Source organism: Falco cherrug, chromosome Z, assembly GCF_023634085.1.
Source record: "Falco cherrug isolate bFalChe1 chromosome Z, bFalChe1.pri, whole genome shotgun sequence".
Lineage (NCBI taxonomy): Eukaryota > Metazoa > Chordata > Aves > Falconiformes > Falconidae > Falco > Falco cherrug.
In genome coordinates, this window is record NC_073720.1 from 54,189,346 (window position 1) to 54,214,097 (window position 24,752).

The 24,752-nt window shown below is 39.2% G+C and overlaps 1 protein-coding gene across 4 annotated transcripts in view; it reads left to right on the forward strand.

Annotated features, from left to right (window-relative positions):
* LOC102046107 (E3 ubiquitin-protein ligase KCMF1) overlaps positions 1–22,271 on the forward strand; it is a 54,471-nt gene extending 32,200 nt beyond the window's left edge. For all 4 annotated transcript variants that reach the window (XM_055698864.1, XM_055698866.1, XM_055698865.1 and 1 more), the window contains 5 exons: positions 5,443–5,582; positions 12,828–12,929; positions 16,907–17,081; positions 19,673–19,955; positions 21,641–22,271. In XM_055698864.1, coding sequence (XP_055554839.1) covers positions 5,443–5,582; positions 12,828–12,929; positions 16,907–17,081; positions 19,673–19,955; positions 21,641–21,902 — 962 coding nt within the window. In that variant the 3' untranslated portion in view covers positions 21,903–22,271. The remainder of the gene's footprint in view (positions 1–5,442; positions 5,583–12,827; positions 12,930–16,906; positions 17,082–19,672; positions 19,956–21,640) is intronic.
* The last annotated feature ends 2,481 nt before the right edge of the window (positions 22,272–24,752 follow it).

Genomic DNA, 24,752 nt, shown 5'->3' on the forward strand with positions numbered 1-24,752 from the left:
GCCACCACTTAGTTTCTTCAAACATCGGGGGGAAAAATCAAAATAATAGAACTTGTATAATACCAACATTTTTAAATCTCTCTCTATATATATATATCAAATTAAAATTACAGCACTTTTAAGAAGAAAAGTGAAACTAAAATTCCTGACTGCTGTGTACCCTTGTAAAGAAATATGTCTTAACAGAAATCAAGGACAAGCTGTTAGAAAATAAAAGTCCTGAATAATCTCTTTGAAAGTTTGATTTTTATCTAAGGAATCCTACTGTACTTCTGTCCCATTGCTAACCTCCTGCCAAGTTCAGGAATGTGTGAGTTAAATTTAAACATTAAATACAAGCAGTGTGTCCCTATAGGTGGATAAGAAAGCAAACCTGCTCACATATTTTGTTGAGATTTCACATTAAATTTGGGGAGCTGGGGCAGGTTGTGTTGTTTTTTTTAAGAAAAGCTGTTTTGTCTAAACACTTGAGCTTGAAATCTAACTTCAGAAACTGTTGCTGAGTCCACTTTAGATGGTATCCTGATCCTTCTACTTTTTTGTGTTCTTCCCCTAATTCATAAGCAAGAGGGATGAGATTTACTCTATTTTTCTTTTTTACTGAGCAACTTTGTCTTCTTAGCTACTTTGAAAAGAGGGCTTTACAGGTCCAGAGGAGTTAAGAGTTATGGACTCCTGCTTTTGTGTGGAAAGGTATTCGGAAAGAACTGAAATACATTATCTGAATGATTTATTTGTGATCAGAAAGGATAATTCTTTGGTCACGGGCCAGTTGCATCGTAACGGTAATACAACTGTAAATGAAAACAGTAATACGTTTGTAGGTTGCCTTGCTTCTGCAGCCATGGAGGCATGGCCTCTTAATTTTTTCCCATACTACCTCTAATTCTTAGGGTCTTCCTTAGCAAATGGAAGTCAGTAACATGACTATTCATAATCTTTAGGATTTTTTATGTTCTTGCAAAAGAATTTCTCAGGTGGAGAAATATCCATTCTGTAACTTCAGTGCTAAAATTAGACAGAAGGGTTCATGATGTCACTTAATTACCAACTTTTTTCTTTCTTTTTAGTTTATGTTACAGTTTAAAAGAAAACTTACCTGTTGACCTGTGTTTCAGGTTAGAAGCGGGACAGGTTTTGATTATAAGAGGTGGAGAAAGATTAAAGTTGAGGAGGAAGAATGGAGGTAGAAACTTCCAAAGGAAAAATACTTGGATTTGCCAGTGACTTATTTCACTTCTGGCAGGTGCATTTTTTAGTTACTTTTTTTTTCCAGAGGAAGACTGTTATTTTGCATGTGCAAGTATGTTTGCTGTGTATTATGAGAAAGAAGGAGAAGGAAGTATGCATGAGAGAGCATGCAGCAGGATAATCAGAAGGCTGGAAAGAACTCAGATGTTTAATTTTTTAAATTAATAAATGGGTTGTTTCATGTTATTCAAAAGCAGGGGTGAGAGACAGGATTTGACAGTACTCATCAAATCTTTCCCCTCTGTGATAGAACAGTGTGTACTGCTGGAATTTTGACAGCTGGACTGAAAAGATATTTTTACCTGTGGGCTAATCTGTTTACCACTCTCTGCAGATCAGTTGTGGCCTTGTGCTGTTTGCTCAGCTGTGAAGTTGGAAGTTGGTACTTCTGCCTTACTTGAAAATACTTACATTCATGAAGTAGTGAAGTTTGTAGGTAAAGGGTTTTAGATGATCAGATAACTGAGGAGTGGGTTTTTTTCTTTTTAGATAGTAGATGCAGAAGTTACTTTTATATGGAAATCCTGTAAAGAATAAGATGACTTACCCCTGTTTTCATTCGCTTGCCCCTTTGAGTGATCACCTTGTTTTATCCACATCAGTATGTAAAATGCCAGGACTTGGAAAATTGCCAGAAATTAGTCTGTTCAGCTAGAAAGAGTCCTCAAAGGAAAATTTGTCTTGGTGTTTTTGCGTATGTATATGTATATTTGCAGTGATGGAGAATTTCAGCTTTCCAATCAGTAAATAGGCATTTAATCATCATCATGAGCATCATATGAAAGCTTGAAGGAAATCAGAGGATCAACTAAACAAACTGTCATTAGCTTTTGATGTATTTGTGACTGGCATTTTTGCTGTTGGTACAGGTTTGCATAATTTTTTTGCAGAAGTTCTAGTTCAGTTTCAGAGAACAATATAGTGTTTCCATCTTATTTTGTTCCTAGAATCTTTAGTTAAGTTCCAACTCTGTTCTATCGTTAGGACACTGAAAAAATGAGAACTGAAGTTTTCATTTCCTCTGTGCAATGACACTGTTAGAAGTAAGAACGCTTTTAAAGCTTTCCTTCTTGCCATGTACTGTAACAACTTGTGTATTGAGCTGCTTTAATTAGAATTTTTCTAGAGGAGGATTTTTTTCAAGGAGAATTCTTTCATCCATCTTCGTTGGAACATTTTGCATTTATCTGTTCTAGACAACAATCGTTTTGAATCCTTTGCCTTGCAGATGTATTTTTCTGAAATAGTATCTGTTCCCAAGTCTGCATGGCTGTTCCATTCAGGGACTGTTCAACTGCTTTGAACTTTGTTCCATGTAAACCTTGTTCATGCTTTCCTCATTTGAAACCATGACATACGCAAATTCTTTGTATTTGAGTATGCTACATCACTGTAATTTTTTTACCCCCGCTCAGGTTTTTGGCTTCATCAGAATAGGAGTCTGATTCTTGGAGAAACTTCCAGAGGAGTACTACTTAGTGAAATACGTACTGAAGTGGCAATGGTTAGGAGCTGCAAAATCTTGAAGTTATGTGAATTATGTCAGTCTCTCTGTGTTATATCTGAAACAGTCTTCATAACCTCAAACTTGGAGTAGGTTAACTTTTATATAAGTCTTTATTGCATGTCATGTAAATAAGAGGAGAAGGGGAAGACTTGGAAACAAGACTGGTCAACACCTGCAAAATGTGTGCTGTAATTTTAGAGAAGCTATTCAACTCAGAAGATAGTTGTGCATGTAAGTAAATCTAATTGGTTCATCCTGTAGGATGATGTTGCTTAACACCTGTACGTAGGGACTGTCAGAATTCTGAGTGCTAATGGTGTAATCCTACCTCAGACCCAGGTGTTCTGGACACCTGCCAGAGTAATTGTAATATCAGTCTACTCATATGGAATAAACATAAGCTTACTGTGAGAAATGGATAGCGACAGATAGTTTTAAAAGCTTTGATGTGGTGGAATTTGCTGGTTTTCCTGGGTCTGAGCATTCTGAGTACTCTAAAGCTGGTTGATACTTAGCTTATAAAACAAACAAGCAGATTTAAGAGTTTCTAAGAAGTTTTTTTTTCTAGTCTGGTAGTGTTGTTGTCTTCAGCTGAATGTGGCATATTTAAGTGTTGACCAGTGGCCTCTCCCACGAATGTGGGAAATGTAGACCTTCCTTTTAATAGCTTCACTGGTTCTTCCTGTGGATTTGCAGAGGATCAGATACGGACGTATGTTTTGCAGTAAGATGTACCACACGTCTTGTTAGGATGCCAGCTGAATGCCTGACAACCTGTCAAGGAAATGCCTATTGTTCATGTGTTGGGTGACTCAGATGCATTCAGAAGTGAGTCCTAATGCCTGTTGTGCAAAGACCTTTGGGATTTCCCTCTAATAATGATTCCAGGTATCTGTTTGTGTCAGTACTATATAAATGACTTTCAGGTTGGGAGATCATGATCTAATCTGGGCATGTCTTCCAACCTACTTTCATGCTGACTTTCAGTCTGTATAGTTTTCAGTTTTAGTGATATCTGGTACACAATTCCATTCTCTAATGGAAAATTACTTCTGTGCCTTATTGTATAAAACATTCAATGGAGCCTCAAATGCTAATTTGGAGAACTAAGACTTAATTGGCAGGCTGGGAACTTTTTACTTTTTATAGTTGGACATAATGTTTTCCTCATATGTATGTGAATAAATGAACCTAGATTCAGGATGGTACTCACCAAGTTTAGTGTGATAGTTAAGTTGATGAACGAGTTAAAATGTTCAGTGTGTCAGGTAGTGTTTCTTCTTTGGTAAGGCTGTCTGTCTACTTGGGCATTCCTTAGCGTGGTTTTTAAAGGGGTATCTTTCATCCTCCGGCATTTCAATTCTCTAGAAGCAGTTTCTAAATAAAGGGGAACGGGGACTTACTGAACGTAAACTTTATTCTGCTGTGTATTCAGTCAGGTTCTTCTGTGTCTTTAACTCTGTGTACTAGCATGTTCATAAGAAGTTCATTTCCGGTATACTCTTGGGGAGTCTTAACCCTCAATATCTAGTTACATGTAAAATACTCTCTGTTAATATAGTGGATTATAGATATGTACATCTTTAGCTAAAGTTTCATCTTTTATAAAGCTGCAGAAACAAAAATGTTCTGTTCTTCCTAGTCATGTCCTGAAGACAGGTCAGTAGCAGATGTCCTGAACCTTAGGAAGCTGTGACTAAAACTGTCAGAAGGACATATTCCTAACACATTAGATAGATAGATATTGCCCTGCGGTGCAGAATATGAGGTCTAGTATCTGTTCAGACTTGTCCAGATTTTAATTTATAGCAGAATAGTCATAATTCTATGAAAATATTTTTCAGTTCCCTATCAGTGAGTCCTAGAAAAAATGCCAGTGAAAAGATTTTAAATTACTTGCTGAAGAAAGTCACACTTTTTATCTTGATGTGAAGTTCATTCATGTTTCATGTAGAATACATAGTACCTGCAGAGGAGGAGAGAGAAAAGCATGCTTTTCTTGCATGGTGTGATAAAATTTTGTGTTAAGTTTGGGGAACTTCTGTGCTGGCAATTTAAAAGTGCCTGCTTTTCATCAGCAATGCAAAAGTGCTTACATCCAACACACCTAACAGTTGCAACCAGTATGTAACAGTTAATTAGATACCTTTTCACTATCAATCTTCTACATTATATATTTGAGACGTTTCTAAAACCACTTATTGCTAAGGATTGATTCAGCTATGGCATGAAGATTGACATATGGTATCACTAAGGATTTCTAAATATAAATCTGTATTTTTGAGGTACTGTTGAGAGTTCAGCTTTTGAACAGTCATCTTATGATTGAAAAATACTGCAGATGACCCTGTACATGGGATAAGGTGGCAGAAAAGTGAAGGTTTGGCAGTACCAGCATCATCATCATAGGAGTCTTCGCTTCTACTGAATAATAGAAAGCTGTGTCATGTTTGCTAATGGAAATGAAATGTAGTCTTGTCTGGGTTTTGTCATCAGTAATTGAACTTTTCTTGGATATCAGCATATGGCCTACATACAAGATTGAAATAGCCATTTCAGTTAAATACCAGATGATTAATTTGGCAGTGATTACACTGAAGTATACTTAAAAAGAGGTTTACCTGAACAAAATAAACAATGATACTGCTTTGAAGTAACCTCTACTTAAACGCTTTTTGTTCCAGATTTGTACTATGGTGGAGAAGCTTTCTCTGTAGAGCAGCCACAGTCTTTCACTTGTCCTTATTGTGGGAAAATGGGTTACACGGAAACATCTCTTCAAGACCATGTTACTTCTGAGCATGCAGAGACATCAACAGAAGTGGTAAGAAACTTCAGAATTGGCTTTCAGCTGTGGTAAAAATATGTTAAAAAGAATCTTTCTTCTAGAAAATCGGTATCCTCCTGTTCTTTTACTTTATTGAAGCATGAGTTCATTTAAATGCTTTGTGAGATGTACCTACATTTGATGGTGACTTGAAAATTCTTCTGTGTTTCATGGGTATTATAATATAAATGAGCTTGCTTGCTGTTTGGTTGTCCTGATGTAAAGGCTGTCATGTTTAGGAGTTTATTATCCTGTAAGGCAAAACTTAGAATGTTTTCATGGTTATTCTGTGTAGCTATGTCTCCCTTTTCACTACCAGTATGTAATTGTCCTAGAAGCTTATAGCTGTGACAATCTTTTGTAACTCTAAGAAAGGAAGACATGCAGGCAGATTGGTGTGGTTTTCGGAGAGCTTTTGTAATGGACCTGGTGTACTTATGCAGTGGAAGTTGTCATTCTTTGAAACTATTACTGTTAAAGCAGAGGGGTTTCTCCCATCCCTAAGCAGTAGGACACTTCACAGGGTTAAAAATGCACTTCTTTAAAGTATTTCTCTTGACGCTTATCTGAGGTGTTAGCTCCTGCTATCCTGAGTGTCTTTGGGGGTAGGAGAAACTAGGTTAGCAGAACAGCATCCAGGTGTTCTTTTTCTGGTTAACTGTTGTACCAGGAGATTCCTAGAAAAATGTGAATGCTTGAAGTGGATTACTCATCACTAATACATTGTGAAGAAATGACTTATAAATAGGTTCTCTGTTCTGATCTTCTAGTTTTCTTAACTTCCAGGGGATTCTGTGGAAGAAAATGAACCTTTGGTTTCCAGGCCTATTAAGGATCTTGTGTGAACGAGTGATGGGGGTGGTTTCTCCACCTGTTGCAGCACTCTCTAGACTATCAAGCTGCAACAAGGTCTTTCACCACCTTATACCAGCATACTCTTCATACAGTCCCTCTGCTGCCTTCTCCTCACACCCTGTAGAGGCAGGATGTGTTCTCTCTCTACTTCTTCCTTGCCTGCTCTCTCTTCATTGACACTCAACCACTTAACCAGCCACCGCTGCGCCTTATCTGCATTGGCCAACCTGCCGCCTCTGAAGCCAACCCACAGTTGTGTATTATCAATGATAATTAACCCAGCTTCATTCCACTACATCCACCTTTTTGAGACTCCAAGGTGCTCTGATCCTTCTTAAAAAAATGCAAAGTGAAACAGTGTATGTCACAATCAGTTGCACTGTGGGATTATAATTTAGTGACACACTGCAATTTTTATCATCTCCTTGTGTTTTAATTTAACTGTGCAACTTCCAAACGTAGCATCAACCATTGAAAGTTCTCTTTGGTTGACTTCCTTTGGTGGCTTAGTATTGCAGTTCTGATTTGCACCACTTGATGTCAGTGATATGTTCCTGACACAGAATGTTAAGGTTCCAGGTTTTTTGATTTGACACATCCTTGTTTGCAGCTGTGACTTCTGGAACTCAGTACATAAAGCCTAAATTTGTGATTCTAGACACCTGCTACTCCACCGATTCCTGGAAGAGTTGTATGTGTTGAAGAAAAAAAAAAAAAAAAAGCTTTCCTTTTTATGAGTCAGCCTGCAATTCTGTTACATCTTTGTTCCAAGCAGTGATAAAGGACAATACTTTTAATCCTTGAATATGATTGTATGATTCTGGTAAGTTTTGAATCTAGCTTTTGTGATTAGTGTGCCTGCACGTAGAACTGCTTGGGTACTGCAGTCTCACTGTATGTAGTGAAAGGCTACAACATTACTGAAGAGGCAAATATTAGATTCTAAATGTTTGTGTTCCTAGGTTTCGAAGCAATTATTTCTGTTTAGATACTGAGATTGCAGTCTTTGTAGCATCTTTGTCCTTCCAAAGTTGTTTTATTTTATGTATTTATTTGTAGGTCTTCAAGGGAAGTTTACAGGGATGGAATCACTTTTTTTATTTTTACAGCTCCCTCCCTGTTTTTCAAAGAATAAGTCAAAGTATTTTTGGTCTGTTGAATTTTGCCTTTTTTTTTTCTTCACAGTGGTTCAGATAAGTTTAGTTTCTGCTGATTTTTCTCAGGTATTTGGCACTGGTATGTACAGCAGTGTTAGGTACTTGTGGACAGGAATCACAGACTGAGGTTGGAAGGGACCTCTGGAGGTCATCTTGTCCAGCTCTCTGCTCAAGCAAGGCTGCCTACAGCTGGTTGCCCAGGACCATATTAAGGGACCTTTGTAATGTCTCTGAGGGGGTAGAGATTCCACAGCCTCTCTGGACAACCTGTGTCTCAGTGCTCATCACCCTCACAGTGAAAAAAATGTTCCCTAATGTTCATGAGGAGTCTCCTGTGTTTCAACTTGTGCCCACTGCCTCTGGTCCTGTTACTGGGCACCACTGAATAAAAGCCTGGCTCTGTCCTTCTTTCACCCTTCCTTCAGGTACTTACATTCATAATTTCCCCCTAGTCTGCCCTTCTCCAGGCTGAACAGTCTCAGCTCTCTTGGCTTTTCTTTATAGGAGAAATGCTCCAGTCCTGTAATCATCTTTGTAACCCTTTGCTGAACTCTCTCCAGTATATGCTTGTCCTGTGTGCAGAGCCCAGAAGTGGGGATAATACTCCAGGTGTGGCCTCACGAGTGCTGGATAGAGGCAAAGGACCATCACCCTTGACCTGCTGGCAACACTGTTACTAGAGCAGCCCAGAACACCATTAGCTTTCTTTGCCACAGGGGCACATTGCTAGCTCATGGTCCGCTAGGACCCCCAGGCCTTTTTCTGCAGAGCTGCTTTCCAGCCGGGTGGCCTCTGGTGTGTGCTGGTGCCTGATGTAGTTCCTGCCCAGGTGCAGAACTTTACACTTGCCCCAGTTGAACTTCATGAGGTTCCTGCTGGTCCATTTCTCCAGCTTGTTGGGGAGCCTCTGAATGGCAGTATGGCGCTCTGGCATATCAGCCACCCTTCCCAGTTTTGTCATCAGCAAAATTCCCACTGATCACCACCCTCTGAGCCATCTATTAAGCCTGTTTTCACTCCACCTTGCTGCTTATCCAGCCTGTGCATCGATAGCTTGTTTATGAGGATCCTATGGGAGACAGTGTCAGAGGCCTTACTGAAGTCCAGGTAGACAATATACACTGCTCTCCAGTTGTATACCAGAGCAATCATAGTTGGTCATGCATGCGTGACTTCCTCTCTGTGAAGCCATGCTGACAGCTCTTGCTGATTTTCTTCTCTCTGGATGTGCCTGGAAATGGTGTCCAGGATTAGCTGCTCCATCACCTTCCCTGGGATTGAGGTGAGCTGACCACCCTGTAGTTCTCCAGGTCCTCCTTCTTACCATTCTTTGAGATGGGAGTAACATTTGCTTTACGGCAGTCCTCAGGCACTTCTCCCAGTCACCACGATGGATTAAAAATTGTTGAGAGCAGCCTTGCAATGGCATCTGCCAAGTCCCTCAGCAACTTGTGGGCGCATCCCATCACAGCCCATGGACTTGAATATGGCCGGTTCAGTTAAGTATTCCCTAACCTAATCCTCTTCCACCAGGGCAATCTCTTCCTTGCTCCAGACTTTCCCCTGGTCTCTGAAGAAATTCCTGAAGGCTGGTCTTGCTAGTAAAGACTGAGGCAAAGGAGGCATTTACTCCTTCAGTCTCTTCTGTGTAACCAGGTCCTCTGTCTTTTGAGCAATGAGCCCACATTTTCCCTAGTTGTCTTTTTGTTGTCTGTGTGCTCTAGAAGCCCTTCTTGCGGCCTTTGACATTGCTCACCAGATTCAATTCCATTTGGGCTTTAGCTTTCCTTACTTTGTCCTAGGATGCTCAGATAATGTTTCTGTATTCCTCCAGGGTTACCTCTGTATGCTACCATTTTGTGTTTGAGCTTGGCCAGGAGATTGTTTTTCATTCATGTAGGCCTCCTGATATTTTTGACTGACTTCATATTCATTGGGATGGGACACTTTTAAGCTTGGAGGGGAAGATCCTTGAATATTAACAAGCTTTCTTGGAGCCCCTCCACCCTCCAGAGCCTTATCACACAGGCCTCCTGCAAGGAGGAATTCGAAGCAGTCAGAGTCTGCTCATCTGAAGGACAAGGTTATGAGCTTGTTTTTCATCTTCCTCCCTGCCTTCAGGATGCTGAACTCCACCTTCTTAAGGTCACTGCAGCCAAAGCTGCCTTTGACTTTCACATCCTGAATGTGCATTAGTGTACGGGTACTTTGGAGAGGCACCAGCCTGTTGAGGTACTGGAGAGGAACTCCATGAGGAGAGTTTGATGGTATTTCTTCAGAGGTGATTGGTTTTAGTTCTGGGCAATTTAATAGAGAGTTATACCGGTGTCTGTGGGAGTAGTCTCAAGTTTTGTGATTGATTAAGTCTCTAAGGTTACACACTAAAAAGAATAAATCGTACAATTTTGGTGAATATTAAAGCCACAGTAATTACCAGTATTTCTTCACAAGTAAATGTCCAAGGGTAATGGTAAGATTTACAAGGCAAGCACAGAATAATCAGGCTGTCAGCATGATGATTGTTATTGTTGGCATTGGATTTCAAGTCAGTCAACGGTTCCAAGTAAAATGCAGCATTCAACTAGAAGTCTGCTAGCATTGTAAATACAAACATTTTAGGAAACTTCATCAAATGCCATCTTTGAATGTCATTTCAGAGCAGAGACGCAAATTCAGTAGTATTACATTGACCTGCAGTCACTTTCTCATGTCTAGCAAGGCAGTAACTAGGCTAGGTTCTTGATATGTTGCTGGTAAAATTGAGAAGTTTTTCTTGCGGTAACGAAATAGACAATCTGAGACAGTCTGGTTATATTACTGTGGTAATATAGTCACACTTCTGGAATCTGGTTGGGTATTCTGTGTGAATGATTGACTTAAGACATCGCAATTCTCTCTCAGACATTATTCAGGGTAACGTGGTTTTTTAACACAAATGATTGTAGCTTCAAGAGAAACTTCTGACAGTGTTTTCCTTTCATCTGCATCATTTACTCATGTGTGTTCTATGAACAATGATTTTTAGCAGTGTCACACTTAACCAGTGATGCTGCAGTCTTTGTTGTGATTTTGCTAGAGGTTATGTGTAATCAAATTTTTGTTCATGTGCAACAGTGCTTCAGTAACTTTTCCCAGAGAGTTCTTGGAAATTTAGTTCATGTTTAAGAGAATTCTTGGAAGTTCAGCTCATGTTTAAAATTTGGGTTAGAATACTTAATTCCCTTCTCCTTCTCATTGTTCCTTATAACTTTTTTCTTAGCTGATGTTTGTTCTGAGAACTGTATCTCTTTTTCAGGCAAATATGCACAGTTCATAGCACCTTTGTCCTGTTAGTAAAAGAACTTTCTGTGGCCACTTCCAGAAGCGTGTTGTTCTTACGTTGCGGTTCCACTTCCTCAGAGTAGCTTAATGAAAAAAGGTTGCTTTGAAGGTGTTGTCTCCTGTTGGTGTGAAACACATTCCTGAAGATTAAGCAGCTTATTTATAAGTTTATGGACTTTAGAACTATCTGTCAAACATACATCCATTCCTGTGTCCCTACTGGGTAGCTGTATGATATACTGGCATAGTTGGGTATTATTATAGAAGTTGCCTTTGCTCTCTGGCATGTCTGCTCTTATGGCTTCTGTAGTGGTGAAAAATCTGGGAAGAGGAGGAGGAACTCTGTGAAGAAAAATGCTGAACATTGAAGGTAAAGGGGAAGGAGGTTGTAGCAAAAAACTTTTAAAATACCTGCTTTTCTGCTTAGACCTGACTGCTAAAATTGAAGTGGCACTAAAGATACAGTAGCTGCTGTCAAAAGCAGCTGAGGTTTTACAGTAAACTTATTTCAAGACGTTGTCCTCTGCTCCAAAAGAGTAAGACAGATGTGGGTCCTTATCACATAGATGTTCTTAACACCCGTGGTCTCTTGAGATCTGCTGTCAACAACTTTGAGTATATGCATGAGGAACACTGGGAACCTGAGCTTTATGTTGCAGCCCGAGTTGCTCCATAAAGTCAAGACTATTTGACTCTGAGGAACAGAGAGATAGATTCATAGACAACAGCTGCATTTAACTGTAAAAGTGCTGTTAATTTGAGCACGTAGCATTTGGGGGGAGAATTTTGTGGAATGGATTGTTTTGGGGGTTTTTTTGTCTGCCATCTGTAAAATTCTAAAATCAGTCTGCAAAGCTACTGTGAAGAAAAATGGAAGGTGCTTCTCAAGCTGTTCATGGAGTCATTCAAGAAACAAATCATAATTTTGGTAATGGTAATGGCACTGGTTGTCTACCTAGTTAACATGTGTTTTGGTTTAAACAAAAAAACAAAAACCCAAAGGCAGATGACAGGGTCTTCTCCCAAAATACTGTTGTGTAGGGATATAGAGATCAGCCCTTCTCTGCCAAACCTGTAGTTACACCTAACTGCCTGGATGGTGATTGAAGAATCGGTCCCCAATATTTGAGTGAGCGGAGGTTATCTTTATTCGGCAGCGCTGGGTGCATGCGGGATCGCTCCACTGAGGGAACCTTTCAGCCCCCTCTTTATACAAGCTACTCATACCTATTCATTAACTTTCCAGGAAATTGTTTACATATTCATTACAATTCCAGGAACTCATTTACATATCTCACTAAACTAGTGACCATGATTTAGGTCCTTGTCTTTGCCACGTTGTATAAACAGGAACTTAGGACCAGGTAGCCTTTTCAAAGATGACAAATCCAAGGACTTAGCAATTAATACATCGGTCATGTTACCAGTAAGGGTCCTTGGACGTTTCCCAACTTTTAGATAAACATAAGTACATCATCCTATAGATAAGTGGTACATCATTCAATGGGTGGTTGAAGTTTGATAGTTCAGCAAATACTTACCGTGTGATTTCATTCTGATTCCTCTGCTGGGATTAGGTTCAAGCAGGCTAATAGTAATGCTGTATAATCAGACTCTACTTCTACTGTCTGTGGCAGAGTTGGCATACAAAGACATTGCAAACTGAATTTGAAAATTCTAGCTCTGGTTTCCACAGTGTTCTGAAAATCATAAAGTAGTAGATGTCTAAATTAATGTCTGCACTTGAATACCTTTTCTGGGTTTTTTGACTATGTTGCTATCTAGGTGTTTGTGAATACCTAGAATGTGATTTTTAAAGCATAAGAATCAATGTCTAATGATTGACTCAATGATATGAGTTCTGTTTGTGTATATAAAGTTGGGTTTTTTTCTTGCTTTGTCATTTCAGATTTGTCCAATATGTGCTGCGTTACCTGGAGGGGATCCGAATCATGTCACAGATGACTTTGCAGCTCATCTTACACTGGAACACAGAGCTCCTAGAGATTTAATATCCTTTCCACACTGAGGCAAAGGGGCTAGACTGTTGCATTTAGTAGCCGTGACTGCTTGTTTTGATTTTTGTAGTCAAAGGGTCATACCTCTGATTTTCCTGGAACTTAACTTGCTAAAGGTCTGTATGTCAAAAAAAAAATATATCATTAGATGGTTTAAAAAAGATAAATGCCAGATTGTGAATAGACAGCAGGTATACCTGACTACCAAGTGCTTTTTTCTCTAACAGCAAACACATTTAAGAATTTTGACACTTGAGAGGTTTTTCTGCTTGCAGTGTGGTTTATTCTGCGTGATCATTAGTCTTAATGCTGCTTTGTGTATCCAGATTCAGTAGTGTGCTGTAAGTACTTGCGACATGAACGTGATGGTCTGAGGATTACTTGAGCTTAGCTGGTTTTGACAAGTTATTTTAAACTTGCTTAACTACTTTAAACACCTTGTTTTAATAATACAATTTTGTTGATGTTACTGATATTTTGTAATATAACTCAGAAAACTTGCAGATTTCCTGGGAAGTGGAATGTTGTCTTTCGGTTACCTTGGCAGCAGGTTATGCAGATTTCTGTAGATAAACCTGTATAACAATCAGCTTGATGGCCGAAGAGCTGGAACTATTGGGGTTTTTTTATCCTTGTTCTAGGAATATTTTTCTTTTTTTACATTTTTTTTATCCTTCCCAAAGATTAACTGATGAAACATATTTTGGTTTGGGCTTTTATTTAATGACATGCAGGCTATGTAGCCTCCCTACAGTAACCAATCTCTCTGAATATTCTTTTGTGTCTCATTTAAACAGACAAAAGGACTACATTATTAGTTTGATAGTGGCTTTTTTTGTTTAAAGATTTTTTAAAAGGGAAAAAAAATAATCCAAGCCCTAGCAACTGGAGTTTTTTATGCTAACAGAAGGCAGGCAGAATTTAAGGAGATGGCTCCATTTCAGTTGATGTGTGATTGCGTTTAAGTTTTTTAGCATTACCATAGTTTAAGGTCAGGACAGGCTAAATACGTGTGTTAATTACTACACAATAATTTGATCAGGACAAAGGAGTTTGGGTGTTGGCTCTGTGAAGTAGTAACTAATAAAGCAAACAACACTACAAAGTTAGATAAAAGCTGTTATCTCTACTTTGCCTTTCCCTGTGGAGTGGAACAAGGTGCTGAATGTAGTAGCTCTGGCCATGTGAGCTTGGTCTGAGGCATCCATGGTCAGGTGTCCCCCAGTGCAGTCGTGCCATCCTCCCTTTCAGGTGGAGGTGGGATGAGATTGGTGAGGGGAGAGCATCTTCCAGACCATTGGATCTTTCCTGTTCTTTGGACTGCTCTGAGATGTTGCTTGATGACTGGTGAAGTGAGTAGCTGAGCAATTTTTCTTGTATCAGTTTAGTTCTGCTCTTTCTACCAGTTGTGAGGGTTTTCATAGCACCTGCCTCATATGCCTTTTCTATGAAAGTTTACATCACTAATAACTACATAGCAATGTACCAAAGATCAAACTGTGGTCCTCCAGCATTGGCTTAACTGCTCTGTAGGCCAGGAGGTTTACATTTTCGCACTTACACACTGAAATTAGTTTCCTACTGAAATGAACAAGACGTTTGATTAGAGTTCATGTTTCTGCAGATTTTTCTTCCCTTCCAATATCAGAGATGCCACAAAATTACTTTGAATTTGGGTATTTAATTTGAGCTAGAAGAATCAATCTTTTCAAATACAGAGCAAGGTTTCAACATCAGTCATTCCAAGATGGATCTTCCTTGGATATATTTTGATAGTACGTTGTCCATGATTTAGTATTAAAGACAATGCATGTAGAATTTTCTGCTTGTACACTATTGCTTCAGTGATCAGTGTTCTCAAGTCTCCAGAACTGGTGAGAAGCGTGTTCTTAAGTGACACATTGTACTCTACATGATGTCTAGCAACAGTTAGGTCTAAAATAGGAAAAAAGGAAGAGGAGGTGCCCCTTTTCATCCAGGGTCTGGCAGCGTGGAAAAGAGTAACTGTCACAAGTCAGGGAGCTGTTAGAAATTTGCTCTCTGATACTGCTATATGGCTGTTCTAAACATGTTCATATGGAGATAAAGCTGTACAGAACAACTCTCCATGCTAACAACCTGCACGGACAAAAAGGAGATGGAGAGAAGGCTCCCCGCTTGCACTTTTTCTGGAGTGAAGATTACTGTTGCAGTTTATTGTGAGGTTTTATTGTTGAGTCTTCTAGAGTTTCAAGGAGTGGCCTCATCTTCCAAGTACTGATTATACAAGTGTGGTTTATTTTGGTTTGGGGTTTTGTTTTGTTGGTTTTGTTTGGTTTGGGTTTTTTTTTTCCTTAAGTGGCCCCAGAAGGCTGCATGTGTTTCTCATTATAAAACTTCTGCACCCATTGCAAGGTGTGTCCTTTATTCCTGCAGTCAGGGGACAACTCTTTAAAGCCCAGTGCCTTGCTTTAGCAGAAAAATATTTGAAAATTCATTAAATAGAGCTTTTCACATCAGTTGTATGAATAGTTCCTGCGTGGCTATTCATTTTATCTATTTGTCCCAAGGTAAGGTTCACAAAGGTTTTTCTTACTCCAAAGTAGATGGTAAGACTTGGGTGCATACTTAGCTAGTCTTTGAGGAAGGATGTTTATCTCAAAACACATTAAAAACTGTGGTTAGGAAAGTTACCCCACAGTACTGTGCTTGAAAAATCCCCAGATATACTGGCCTTTCCTATCCTGTCTCCAGCAGCATCCAGTTTTAGCACGCTCAGAGGTACAGCTGCACGCAGTGTTAGGTGAAGTGTGTTCTGTGCAGGGGAGGTTTTCCTCTTACACCCTAGATTTTAAGTGTTTTACAGTGTAGCATAACTAATAGGTTTGAAAGAGGCAAATGTTGTGTAACATCTTTTTTGTAATAGTCAGAAGTTTTTCTTGCCATGAGGAGTCCATTCATTTCTTTCAGTCTTAAGTTCTTTACCTCCATGACATCCTGAGGTACATTGTAACTGTGTTTTATGAAAAGTACATTGAACTTCACTCTTGCACAGCAATGGATACTGTACGAGTGGTAAGCATACAATTATAAAAATAAAGAAAGTAGGAGACAGGAGGATCTAAGGTAAATGACTAGTAACAGTAAAAGAAAATATTCAAGCCTATGCTGTTTCGTTTTGCACTAGTGCATTATAATAGTGATTTTTAAAACAAAAGGAAGCCTTATCTGGACTGTCTTGGAGGAATGAATGTTAACAACTTTCTGACAAAAGTAATCTTTAAATAATTTGTTGTTTGTCTCTTAGTTTAAATTAGAATACATAAAAGGTATGACTTGAAATAGAAGCATCTGATACGGAGAAGTTGGGGAAAATGGGGAAATGAAAGGCATTGTTATAATTGGAATTAGTGGCATTTCTTTGGCTAAAAGAGGAAAGGTGAAACAAAGGAGTGTGACTAAGTACTGAATACTCTGGAAACAGTACAATTTCTTAAGGACAAGTGACAAAATTTCTTGGATAAAAGCATGAAGTAAAAAAGTCAGAAGGAATACAGTAATTATGTACTTTTGATAGGAGTGGAAATAAACTTTTTTATTATTTTCAGTACTTAACATAAGAATTGGGGAGGGAGAGTAAACTCCTTATATCTGTAGTAAGCTTGGCTGAACACGCTTTTGTCGGAGTTTTCAGATTACCAAGTAGAAAACTTTGATCTAAAAAAGCCTTAAGACATTAATCCTGATCTTAGATGTCATAAACATCTGAAGAAATACAGGTAGCTTGGTGCACATAGCACTTGGTATCTTCAATTCAGATCAGTAAATCTGATTTGCACCATAGTTACAGTGTACCTTAGCTTTGCTTCGTCACATTTAATCTCTGTTTTATGAATGAAGAACAATGTGCATCTGAGTGTTTTACCCATCAAATGTCCTTGTCATTTAATACTCAATGCCAATCAGTTCTGTTTTCTTAACTTCTTGTTATGATGAATCCAGCGGTGTTCGGCACGTACGTAGGATGTTCCACCCAGGTCGGGGTTTGGGAGGCCCCCGTGCACGTAGATCAAACATGCACTTTACTACCAGTTCCCCTGGTGGGCTTTCATCTTCTCAGAGTTCGTATTCTCCAAGCAATAGAGAAGCCATGGATCCTATAGCTGGTAAGAGCTATAACCACAAATTTTACCCTTCTTACATGGAGGAAGTAAAATTGAAGATAATAGTTGCCCTGCTTTCTGTTGTTATTAAGGTGCATGTATAGATACTCTGCACTGTGCAAGTGTGGCTGATGGCTGCTCGCAGGTGAACAGTGTGCTTGGCTGGATTGGCACAGGGCCTGTGCATAGAGATGCTGAAGCTGAAACTGCTGCCTGTAGCTTTTGCTTGTAATTCTAGATGGTGTAAAACTTATACCCAAATCTGATCTATGCATGGGTATTGTGTATTTTTGCACGTGAGTGTGTCCAACTTCCATCACCTACTTTAGTATATACCATGTTAATTTGCCTGTGGATTAAAGTGTTTATGGAGGAGTATCTGTCTCAATGAACATGAAATTAGCTCAGTTTGAGTACTAATGGACATATAAAATATGTTCTCTTGCATTCAAGCTGCTGTTTGAAAGCCTGACTTGGTAATGTCATGGATATATTTTATTTGTGTACTTGTAAATTCTTATATAAATGTACTGTTGCAATATGTGCAGTGTATTTTGGTCAAGTTTAGAAACACTGTGGGGAGGAGAAGCGTGTCTCATTTTCAACACCAGAAAATAATGAAGATGTGTCTTTAGGATTCCCAGGAATAACTTGTTTGGCATACATTTAGCTTTGATGTAAAAAAACCTTCTTTTTACAGGAGACCAAAAACAGAGAATGAAGACAGTTCTGAAAACAAATAAAACTTTACCTAAGGGGAAATCTAAATGTTTTTATACAGTAGCCTTCGAATGTGCCACTGTGTCAGGGAAACCTCAGAATTTCTGCCATAATCCACCTTTGCTTTAGGTGCCAAGAAGGCATAATGCTTAAACTGGAGCTTCCTGCTATCATGTTGTGACTTCTTCAGAGGGAGGTAACCAGCCAGCCAGTTCAATGAGGCATTGCCCCTGAAAAGAGAGCTGTGGTTCTACTGCCTTTCTTAATCATGGTCCCCTTGCCCACCTTCTGCTGGCTCTGGTGCTCTGCTGGCCCAGTACCTGATCTAACTCATTCCATTTGCTGGGAATAAGTATTCCATCAAGAGAAGAAAATAAGTTAAGTGGGGTCACAGGAGGATCTAAAAAGGACTAGAGTTTGTTCAAGGAGGGAGGGTGTTTGTAAAGTCTCCAGCTAACAATTGCTTTCAGCCCCACAAGGCCTTCCCACTTAGCAGCATTAAGTGTGGGATTAAATGGTGTTCTTCTGAATTTTATTTTTTTTTAGAAGCTGTGGTTTTGCATTTATAGTTCAGTTGCACATTGAGCTGGGTATGCTTCTTACACCAGGATTCTGTCTGGAGCTCACATCTGCTTCCAAAACACTGCTTTGCTGTAATCAAAGCTTTAAGTTATGCTTTAACTTGCAGTGAGAATAAATACATTTAAATCTTGTCTGTAAGTTTGATATGTCTTCCCTTTTACTGGAGTAATAGATAGGAAAGACCACTAGAATTTTTCTGTCTAAAGTAAATGACATTGGTAACATGTTGCTTTTTTACTTTTTTTTTTTCCCTCCCTGTATTCTAGTAAGTACAATTGAATTATGTTATTTAACATTGCTATCAGCGGTGGTAAAAATGGCTTGACCGTCCTGAGTTCCTGACATGGAAGACAGCTGCGTTTTGCCGTCTTCCCTTAAAGAAAGCCTTATTTAGAAGGATTGTATGTTGTTAATGCAATGGAAGGAAAATTGTCACAACTTTGTAATTTAGAGGTGAGGGGCAAGAGCAGTATCATCCCCTACTTCCTCTGCCCTTGCATCAACTACAGCAAGCAGGTGCTATAACTACCATCTATGCAGGGTGTACAAGAGATTCAGCAGTAATGCACTGAGCAGTAAGTTGCTGCTAATACTTATTTCAAAAAATTCTTTGTGGATGAAACTCGCTGCAAGCATTCCATCCACCTGCTTTGGAAAACTTAGGGACAAAGTTTTTTTAATTGCTAAGCCTTCCTGTACTTCTGGCAGAAATAAAAATTAATACAGCAAAAATTATTGACCACTTCGGTTTTGATGTGAGGCAATACTTTAATATGTTTTCCTAATTAAATATTTGTTATCAAATGTTTGAAGCAATGGTATGATGTTTCTCTTTTTGCTGCAGCACAGCTTCCCTCTGGGATTTTGGGAAGTTAAAGCCTGTGTTTTGAGGGAACATTTGTTGAGAGGAAAATGAAATCACCATCCAAAGCCAAAATGCAGTTGTTTCTTAGTCAGTTGCTATTTTGACTTGAAGTTTCAGAGAATTGCTGCAGAGGACATCATTTGCCAGGCTTTTCCTGTACATTTGGTCTTCTGTTACTTTGCAGGCATTAAACTTTGACTTCTTACTTGGAATAACTCTGCATAAATTAGTCTTTAATTGTCCTTATCCTTTGAGACGTTGAATGCTAGGACTTTTTTCAAGAGCTTCATGGGCTCTTCAGCATTGTTTCTTCTTCGTTTTTTTTGCTTGAAAAAAGCAACTGATGCACTGGAATTCAGGGTGTATTGATTTTATTGCGTAACGCATTTGAGATCTTTCATTGTAGAAACTCTCTCTTCTCTGGCAGAGCTTTTATCTCAGCTATCAGGCGTGAGGCGTTCTGCAGGAGGACAGCTCAATTCCTCTGGCCCTTCTGCTTCTCAGTTACAGCAGCTGCAGATGCAACTGCAGTTGGAAAGACAACATGCACAGGCAGCGAGACAACAGCTGGAAACTGCACGCAATGCAACTAGACGCACCAACACGATCAATGTCAACACCAGTATGACACAATCTACAACATCACCCAACACATCTAACACAGAAAACAGTCAGCAGACTATCCAGAATTCCCAGTTTCTTCTTACAAGGTAACTTGTTCGGTGTATTTGCTTGTGTTTACTTTTTACCATTTCTGTTTGCCTTAGTTCTGATAGGAACATAGAGCTCAATGAAACTGAGCTTGGTGAAGCTGAAATGTTTGGAGTTAAGCACATGCCCTAGTAAAGCAGTAACTGATCAAGTAATATCCCAGAGTTAACAAGCTAATTAATCATACAGAATATATTCACAGTAGATACCAGCAGTGGTCACAGAATATGCAATACATAAATCTTGCTTCAATCCACATTTCTAACATGAAAGTAAACCCAGTTATTCAACACCCAAGAGTACAGTTTATAGCTGGCCCAAAAGGAATTGTTCTGCTTTTGGAAAGCTGACTCCCAAGAGCTGGCTGTGGAAGTGTCTTGCGGTGGTGTCTGCAAAAAAGGGAGGCAATCTTACAAATATGCTGTACTGTTTTTTGATGCCGCTAGGAGTTGTTTAAAGTATTAGACTTGCGTATGCATTTCTGCAAACCTTGAAAAGGAAGGTGGTTTTGAGTTTTGGCTGAATAAGTTATTGTGACTTCTGTCAGATCCTTCATCAAGTTTGTAGACAACATACTGCACTTCTGTTTGAAGTTGTGAGATTTTCCCTTAAAACTTCAAGATCTTAGATTCAAGAGGAACAAAAGGAGTATTTCTTAACTAAATTGTGCTCGTCTCCCCTAGTATTTCCAACAGAACAAGTGCATTTCCAGTGATACTAGCACATAGTTGAGCTGTAGTGGAGAGGGAGAGAGTCAGAAGATAGTATTGTTTAATAGGAAATTAATCTTTAGTAAAAGCTGAAGGTTGAATAAGGGTTCATATATTAATTATTTTAGAGGTTGGATAACAAAGCAAATAAAGGAAGCTGTTAATTAACAGAATACTCGTCTAGTTTAGAAATTATACTTAGATCCCGGGGTTATTTTGAAGAGAAGTCACCCACTGTGTCATTCCAGTTCTTTTAGAAGGTTGGCTGTTGAATTGAAATAAAAATATTTTCCACATCTGCCCTGCCACACCCACCCATACATACTCTTGTCTGTCTGATATGGTGAAAGAGTGTGGGCATTTTAACAGCTCCTGTGTCAAGAATCCTGGATTTGAGTCAATTGGATCTGCATCTAAGTGCAAAATAATACCATGTGGTATCTTTCAGTCAGAAACTCATTATTACTTGAGAAACTTTAATCAGAGTACCTGCAGATGTCACAGATGGTGACTTTCAGAGTTGGAGTGAGCGATTTCCTTGCTGGTAGGGGTATGCACTATGACCTAGGAGAAGTGGTGGGATGAACATTGTATTGTGCTTTGGGAATCCCTAGGCCTTACGTAGGCAATAATGTATTGTGAACTTATGTGAACTTAGAAGTTGTCATGGAAGCAAATGGGCATATAATGAATGAGAGTCTAGGAAATCACAGCAGCCTTCCCTAAAAGACTCCTGAATAGCAGGAAATGTTGCAAAAATTTTTTTTTATTTTCCTGTAGCTTTGGGCTCCACTTTGAATGCTGCTGTAGCAACAGGGAAAGGGTGGTTTGTTAATTGCACGCCTGTTGTACTGCCAGAGCTGTACAAATGGCAAGCAGGACTGTCCTGGGGTGGTTTTCGAGTGCCTGTCAGTAGTGCCGCAGGTGAAAAAGGCTTTCACCAACTGCCTGTCTTCTCTTCCTTTGCTGTACAGGTTGAATGATCCGAAGATGTCAGAAGCAGAGCGTCAGTCAATGGAAAGTGAACGGGCAGACTGCAGCCTGTTTGTTCAGGAGCTTCTACTGTCCACTTTGATGCGGGAAGAAAGTTCTTCCTCAGATGAGGATGAGCGGGGGGAGATTGCAGATTTTGGTGCTATGGGCTGTGTAGATATTATGCCTCTAGATGTTGCTTTAGAAAACCTAAATTTAAAAGAGAGTAATAAAGGAAATGAGCCTCCTCCACCTCCTCTTTGATGACATCCCACTTTGCAGACAATGTCCTCTGTGCTGTATTTGCCAATGAAAGTGGACAACTATCTTGGGTTTGTTTTGGTGATTGTAATTTCAGGTCTGTCACTCTTGTTACATTGTGTACATTCAAAAGAAAGAGAGAAAAGATATATATGATAATCATTTCCACTTAACTAATTTTTACTTCTAGCAGGTAAATGTAGGTTGCAGTGCAGAGCAAAAAACTCTGTGTCCTGTACCTTGACATGCAAAAGGCTCTCCTAATACTCCACATTCAAACTGAAGAGGAAAAAAATGAAAAATCTCTAATGAAGCTGCTGTGTGTATTTATGAATATTAATGAATAAAAACTGCTTGGATGGTTTACCTTAACTACTGCATGACGTTTTTTGCAGCGTGCATGAGTTTTAGTGACCTTGTCATTTAAAAATTTAATTACAAGGAGTAAAACTATAAAACCCAAAGCTTTCCCATTATTCAAAGGTTACGTGACAAAAAGGTTAGTGCTGACTAGCAGTTTTTGACCACGAAGTAGCTTTTGAATAATATATGACAGAATGACATCTTTATGTGCTGTTCCTGCACAGGATGGAAACTGCAGTGTGATATATTGTTATGACCAGGGTGTGGCATTTTGCTGTATGTGACCATTATGTTGCCCCGTTAGCCATCACCTCAGTGTGGAGTTAAACTTTACTTTATGCATCTGTAGGAGACGTGACAGTAAGGCCACTGCTGGAAGCTACTTGCAAGGGGCTTTTGTGTGCCCTAAAATCAAATTATGTTCACTTTCATTTAAAGTTTTTCCTTTTTGTGGTTGTTAAAATTTTTTAACTGTTAAATATGTTTTGTTCAGGTGTAGACAATTTATATATTCACTGTGTTTAAAAAAAAAAAGTTAACCTGGATCATATTGTCTTAGTTCAAAAAGCTTTTCACAGTCTCAATCGTATTCTGAGTTATTTATGTATTTGCTTCATAGTTTGTAGAGACCTATCAGTATCAGGAGAGCTTGAGGATTTGGATTCCCGCATTGTCAGTATATTACAGTTGAATTCTTATTGCTAACTTTAGCACCTTTTATTTATTGTTTCTTTTGGTTATTTTTGCTGGTATAAAAAAGTTGGAAAAGCCTTTTAGTTGAATCGTGCCACCTACATGCCTATACTGTTAACCCTACTGGTTTGGAAGAAAAGAGAGTGTGGTGTCCTTGTGCATAGAAGTTTATAATAGCCCCAAGAGAAGGACAGAAGGGGTATGTTTGATTTTGGTTTTCTTTCCTCTTTTTTTTTTTTTTTTTTTTTTTTTTGGTGGGTTTGTTTGAATGTAAAGTTAGGAAAAAAAAAAAACCAAAAGTGCACACAGCTTCTGATGAAAACTTAAACTAGGCTTATATCATAATGGTGGTTTTCCAGGTCTTTCTCACCTCACCCCCTCTCTCTTTCTCTGTATCCTTCCATCTCTGCAGCATTGCTAGCGTTTTAGAGTAAATTTACAGACTTGAACACCAGATGGTGTTCTGGTGTTCTCAGCAGAACTGTGACGTGTATGCTAATCCAAAATAAGAGCCACAAAAGAAGCAATCCCATAGACTGAAGTTTGAGTTCCATTCCTTTTTTTTTAAAAAAAAAAAAATCCTCAAATCTTGATTGTTTCTGTGTAGAGCAGCACTAGCTTTGCTTTCTTTTAGTCTCTGCAACTGAAAATGTTTCAAGGGAAACTTTACATGAGGCCTGTGGTTATTATGAGAGTTACCCCCAGTAGGGAATTTTTTTTATTGGTTGTTGAGGATTTTCAAAACTTTTTCAAGCTGTAGTCTTTTCAAACACATCTGCACATTACAGTAAGACACACGGTTCAATAAAGCATTTTCAAGACTGTTGTTCAGTTGCTTTTCTTTGTTTTTGATGTGTTCTCCAGACAGGTTCTTTCTAGAAATTTCAGCAGCTGTCTTTAATTCCAACTGTATACAAAATCAGGTCATGTAGAAATCCTGGGTGATTTACATAAACATGTTTTAAAACCAGATGCTTAGGCATGTGATGAAGTATCTAATCCTAAAGTCTTCACAGGTAGGTGAAACAAAGTTTCCGTAGAACAAGGTGCATTATAAAACAGGCTCTTCTCAGTGTGGTGTTGATTAGAATAGGTGTATGGCTGTTCTCCGGAGGACACTTGCATCGTGTGACTTCCACACTTGCTCTGAAGAGGATGCAAACCAGTATTGCCCTGTTTAATTTAGAGACTGAAGATATGCTGACTTAGATTTAAAGGTATTCTTGGGCATCACGTTAATTCTTGACAGATCCTCAGTTGTTTGGGGTTTTTTTTGTAGGTTTAGGAATAACAGGAAATAGCTACTGGGTAGTCTGCCATCCTTTCCTTCACAGAGTAGGCTTTGTTGGGATAGTATTTCTGGGGGTATTTTCAAAACATTTGTGTTTATTTTCAAGGTGCTGTGGTCTACAATGGAAGTAGCGTTCAGGAACTTTGCAGGAGAATCCTGTAAGGGGATTGCCTTTTCCCTGTGAGGGGACACAAACACCCCCCCCAAACAAACACAAGCAACCCCAAAACCTCATCACAACACAAACACGACTGTTACAGTAAAGGGAGCCTTAGTCCTTGGCACTTGTGCAATTCTTGGAGTGCAGTGACACCTATATCAGAGGTCCATGCACTTGGTGCAGCTGGTGGGAGCCCTCACCCAGGTTTGGATGCTGAATATACACACCCTTGGTGTGCAGGTTCATGGCTGGGCTGGGACAGGTCCCAGGCTGCCTGTGAGGTGCAGGTGATCAGCTTCAGCTGGGTGTTGTGCCTGTGTGCTGCCCTGGCACGGCATCCCCCGCG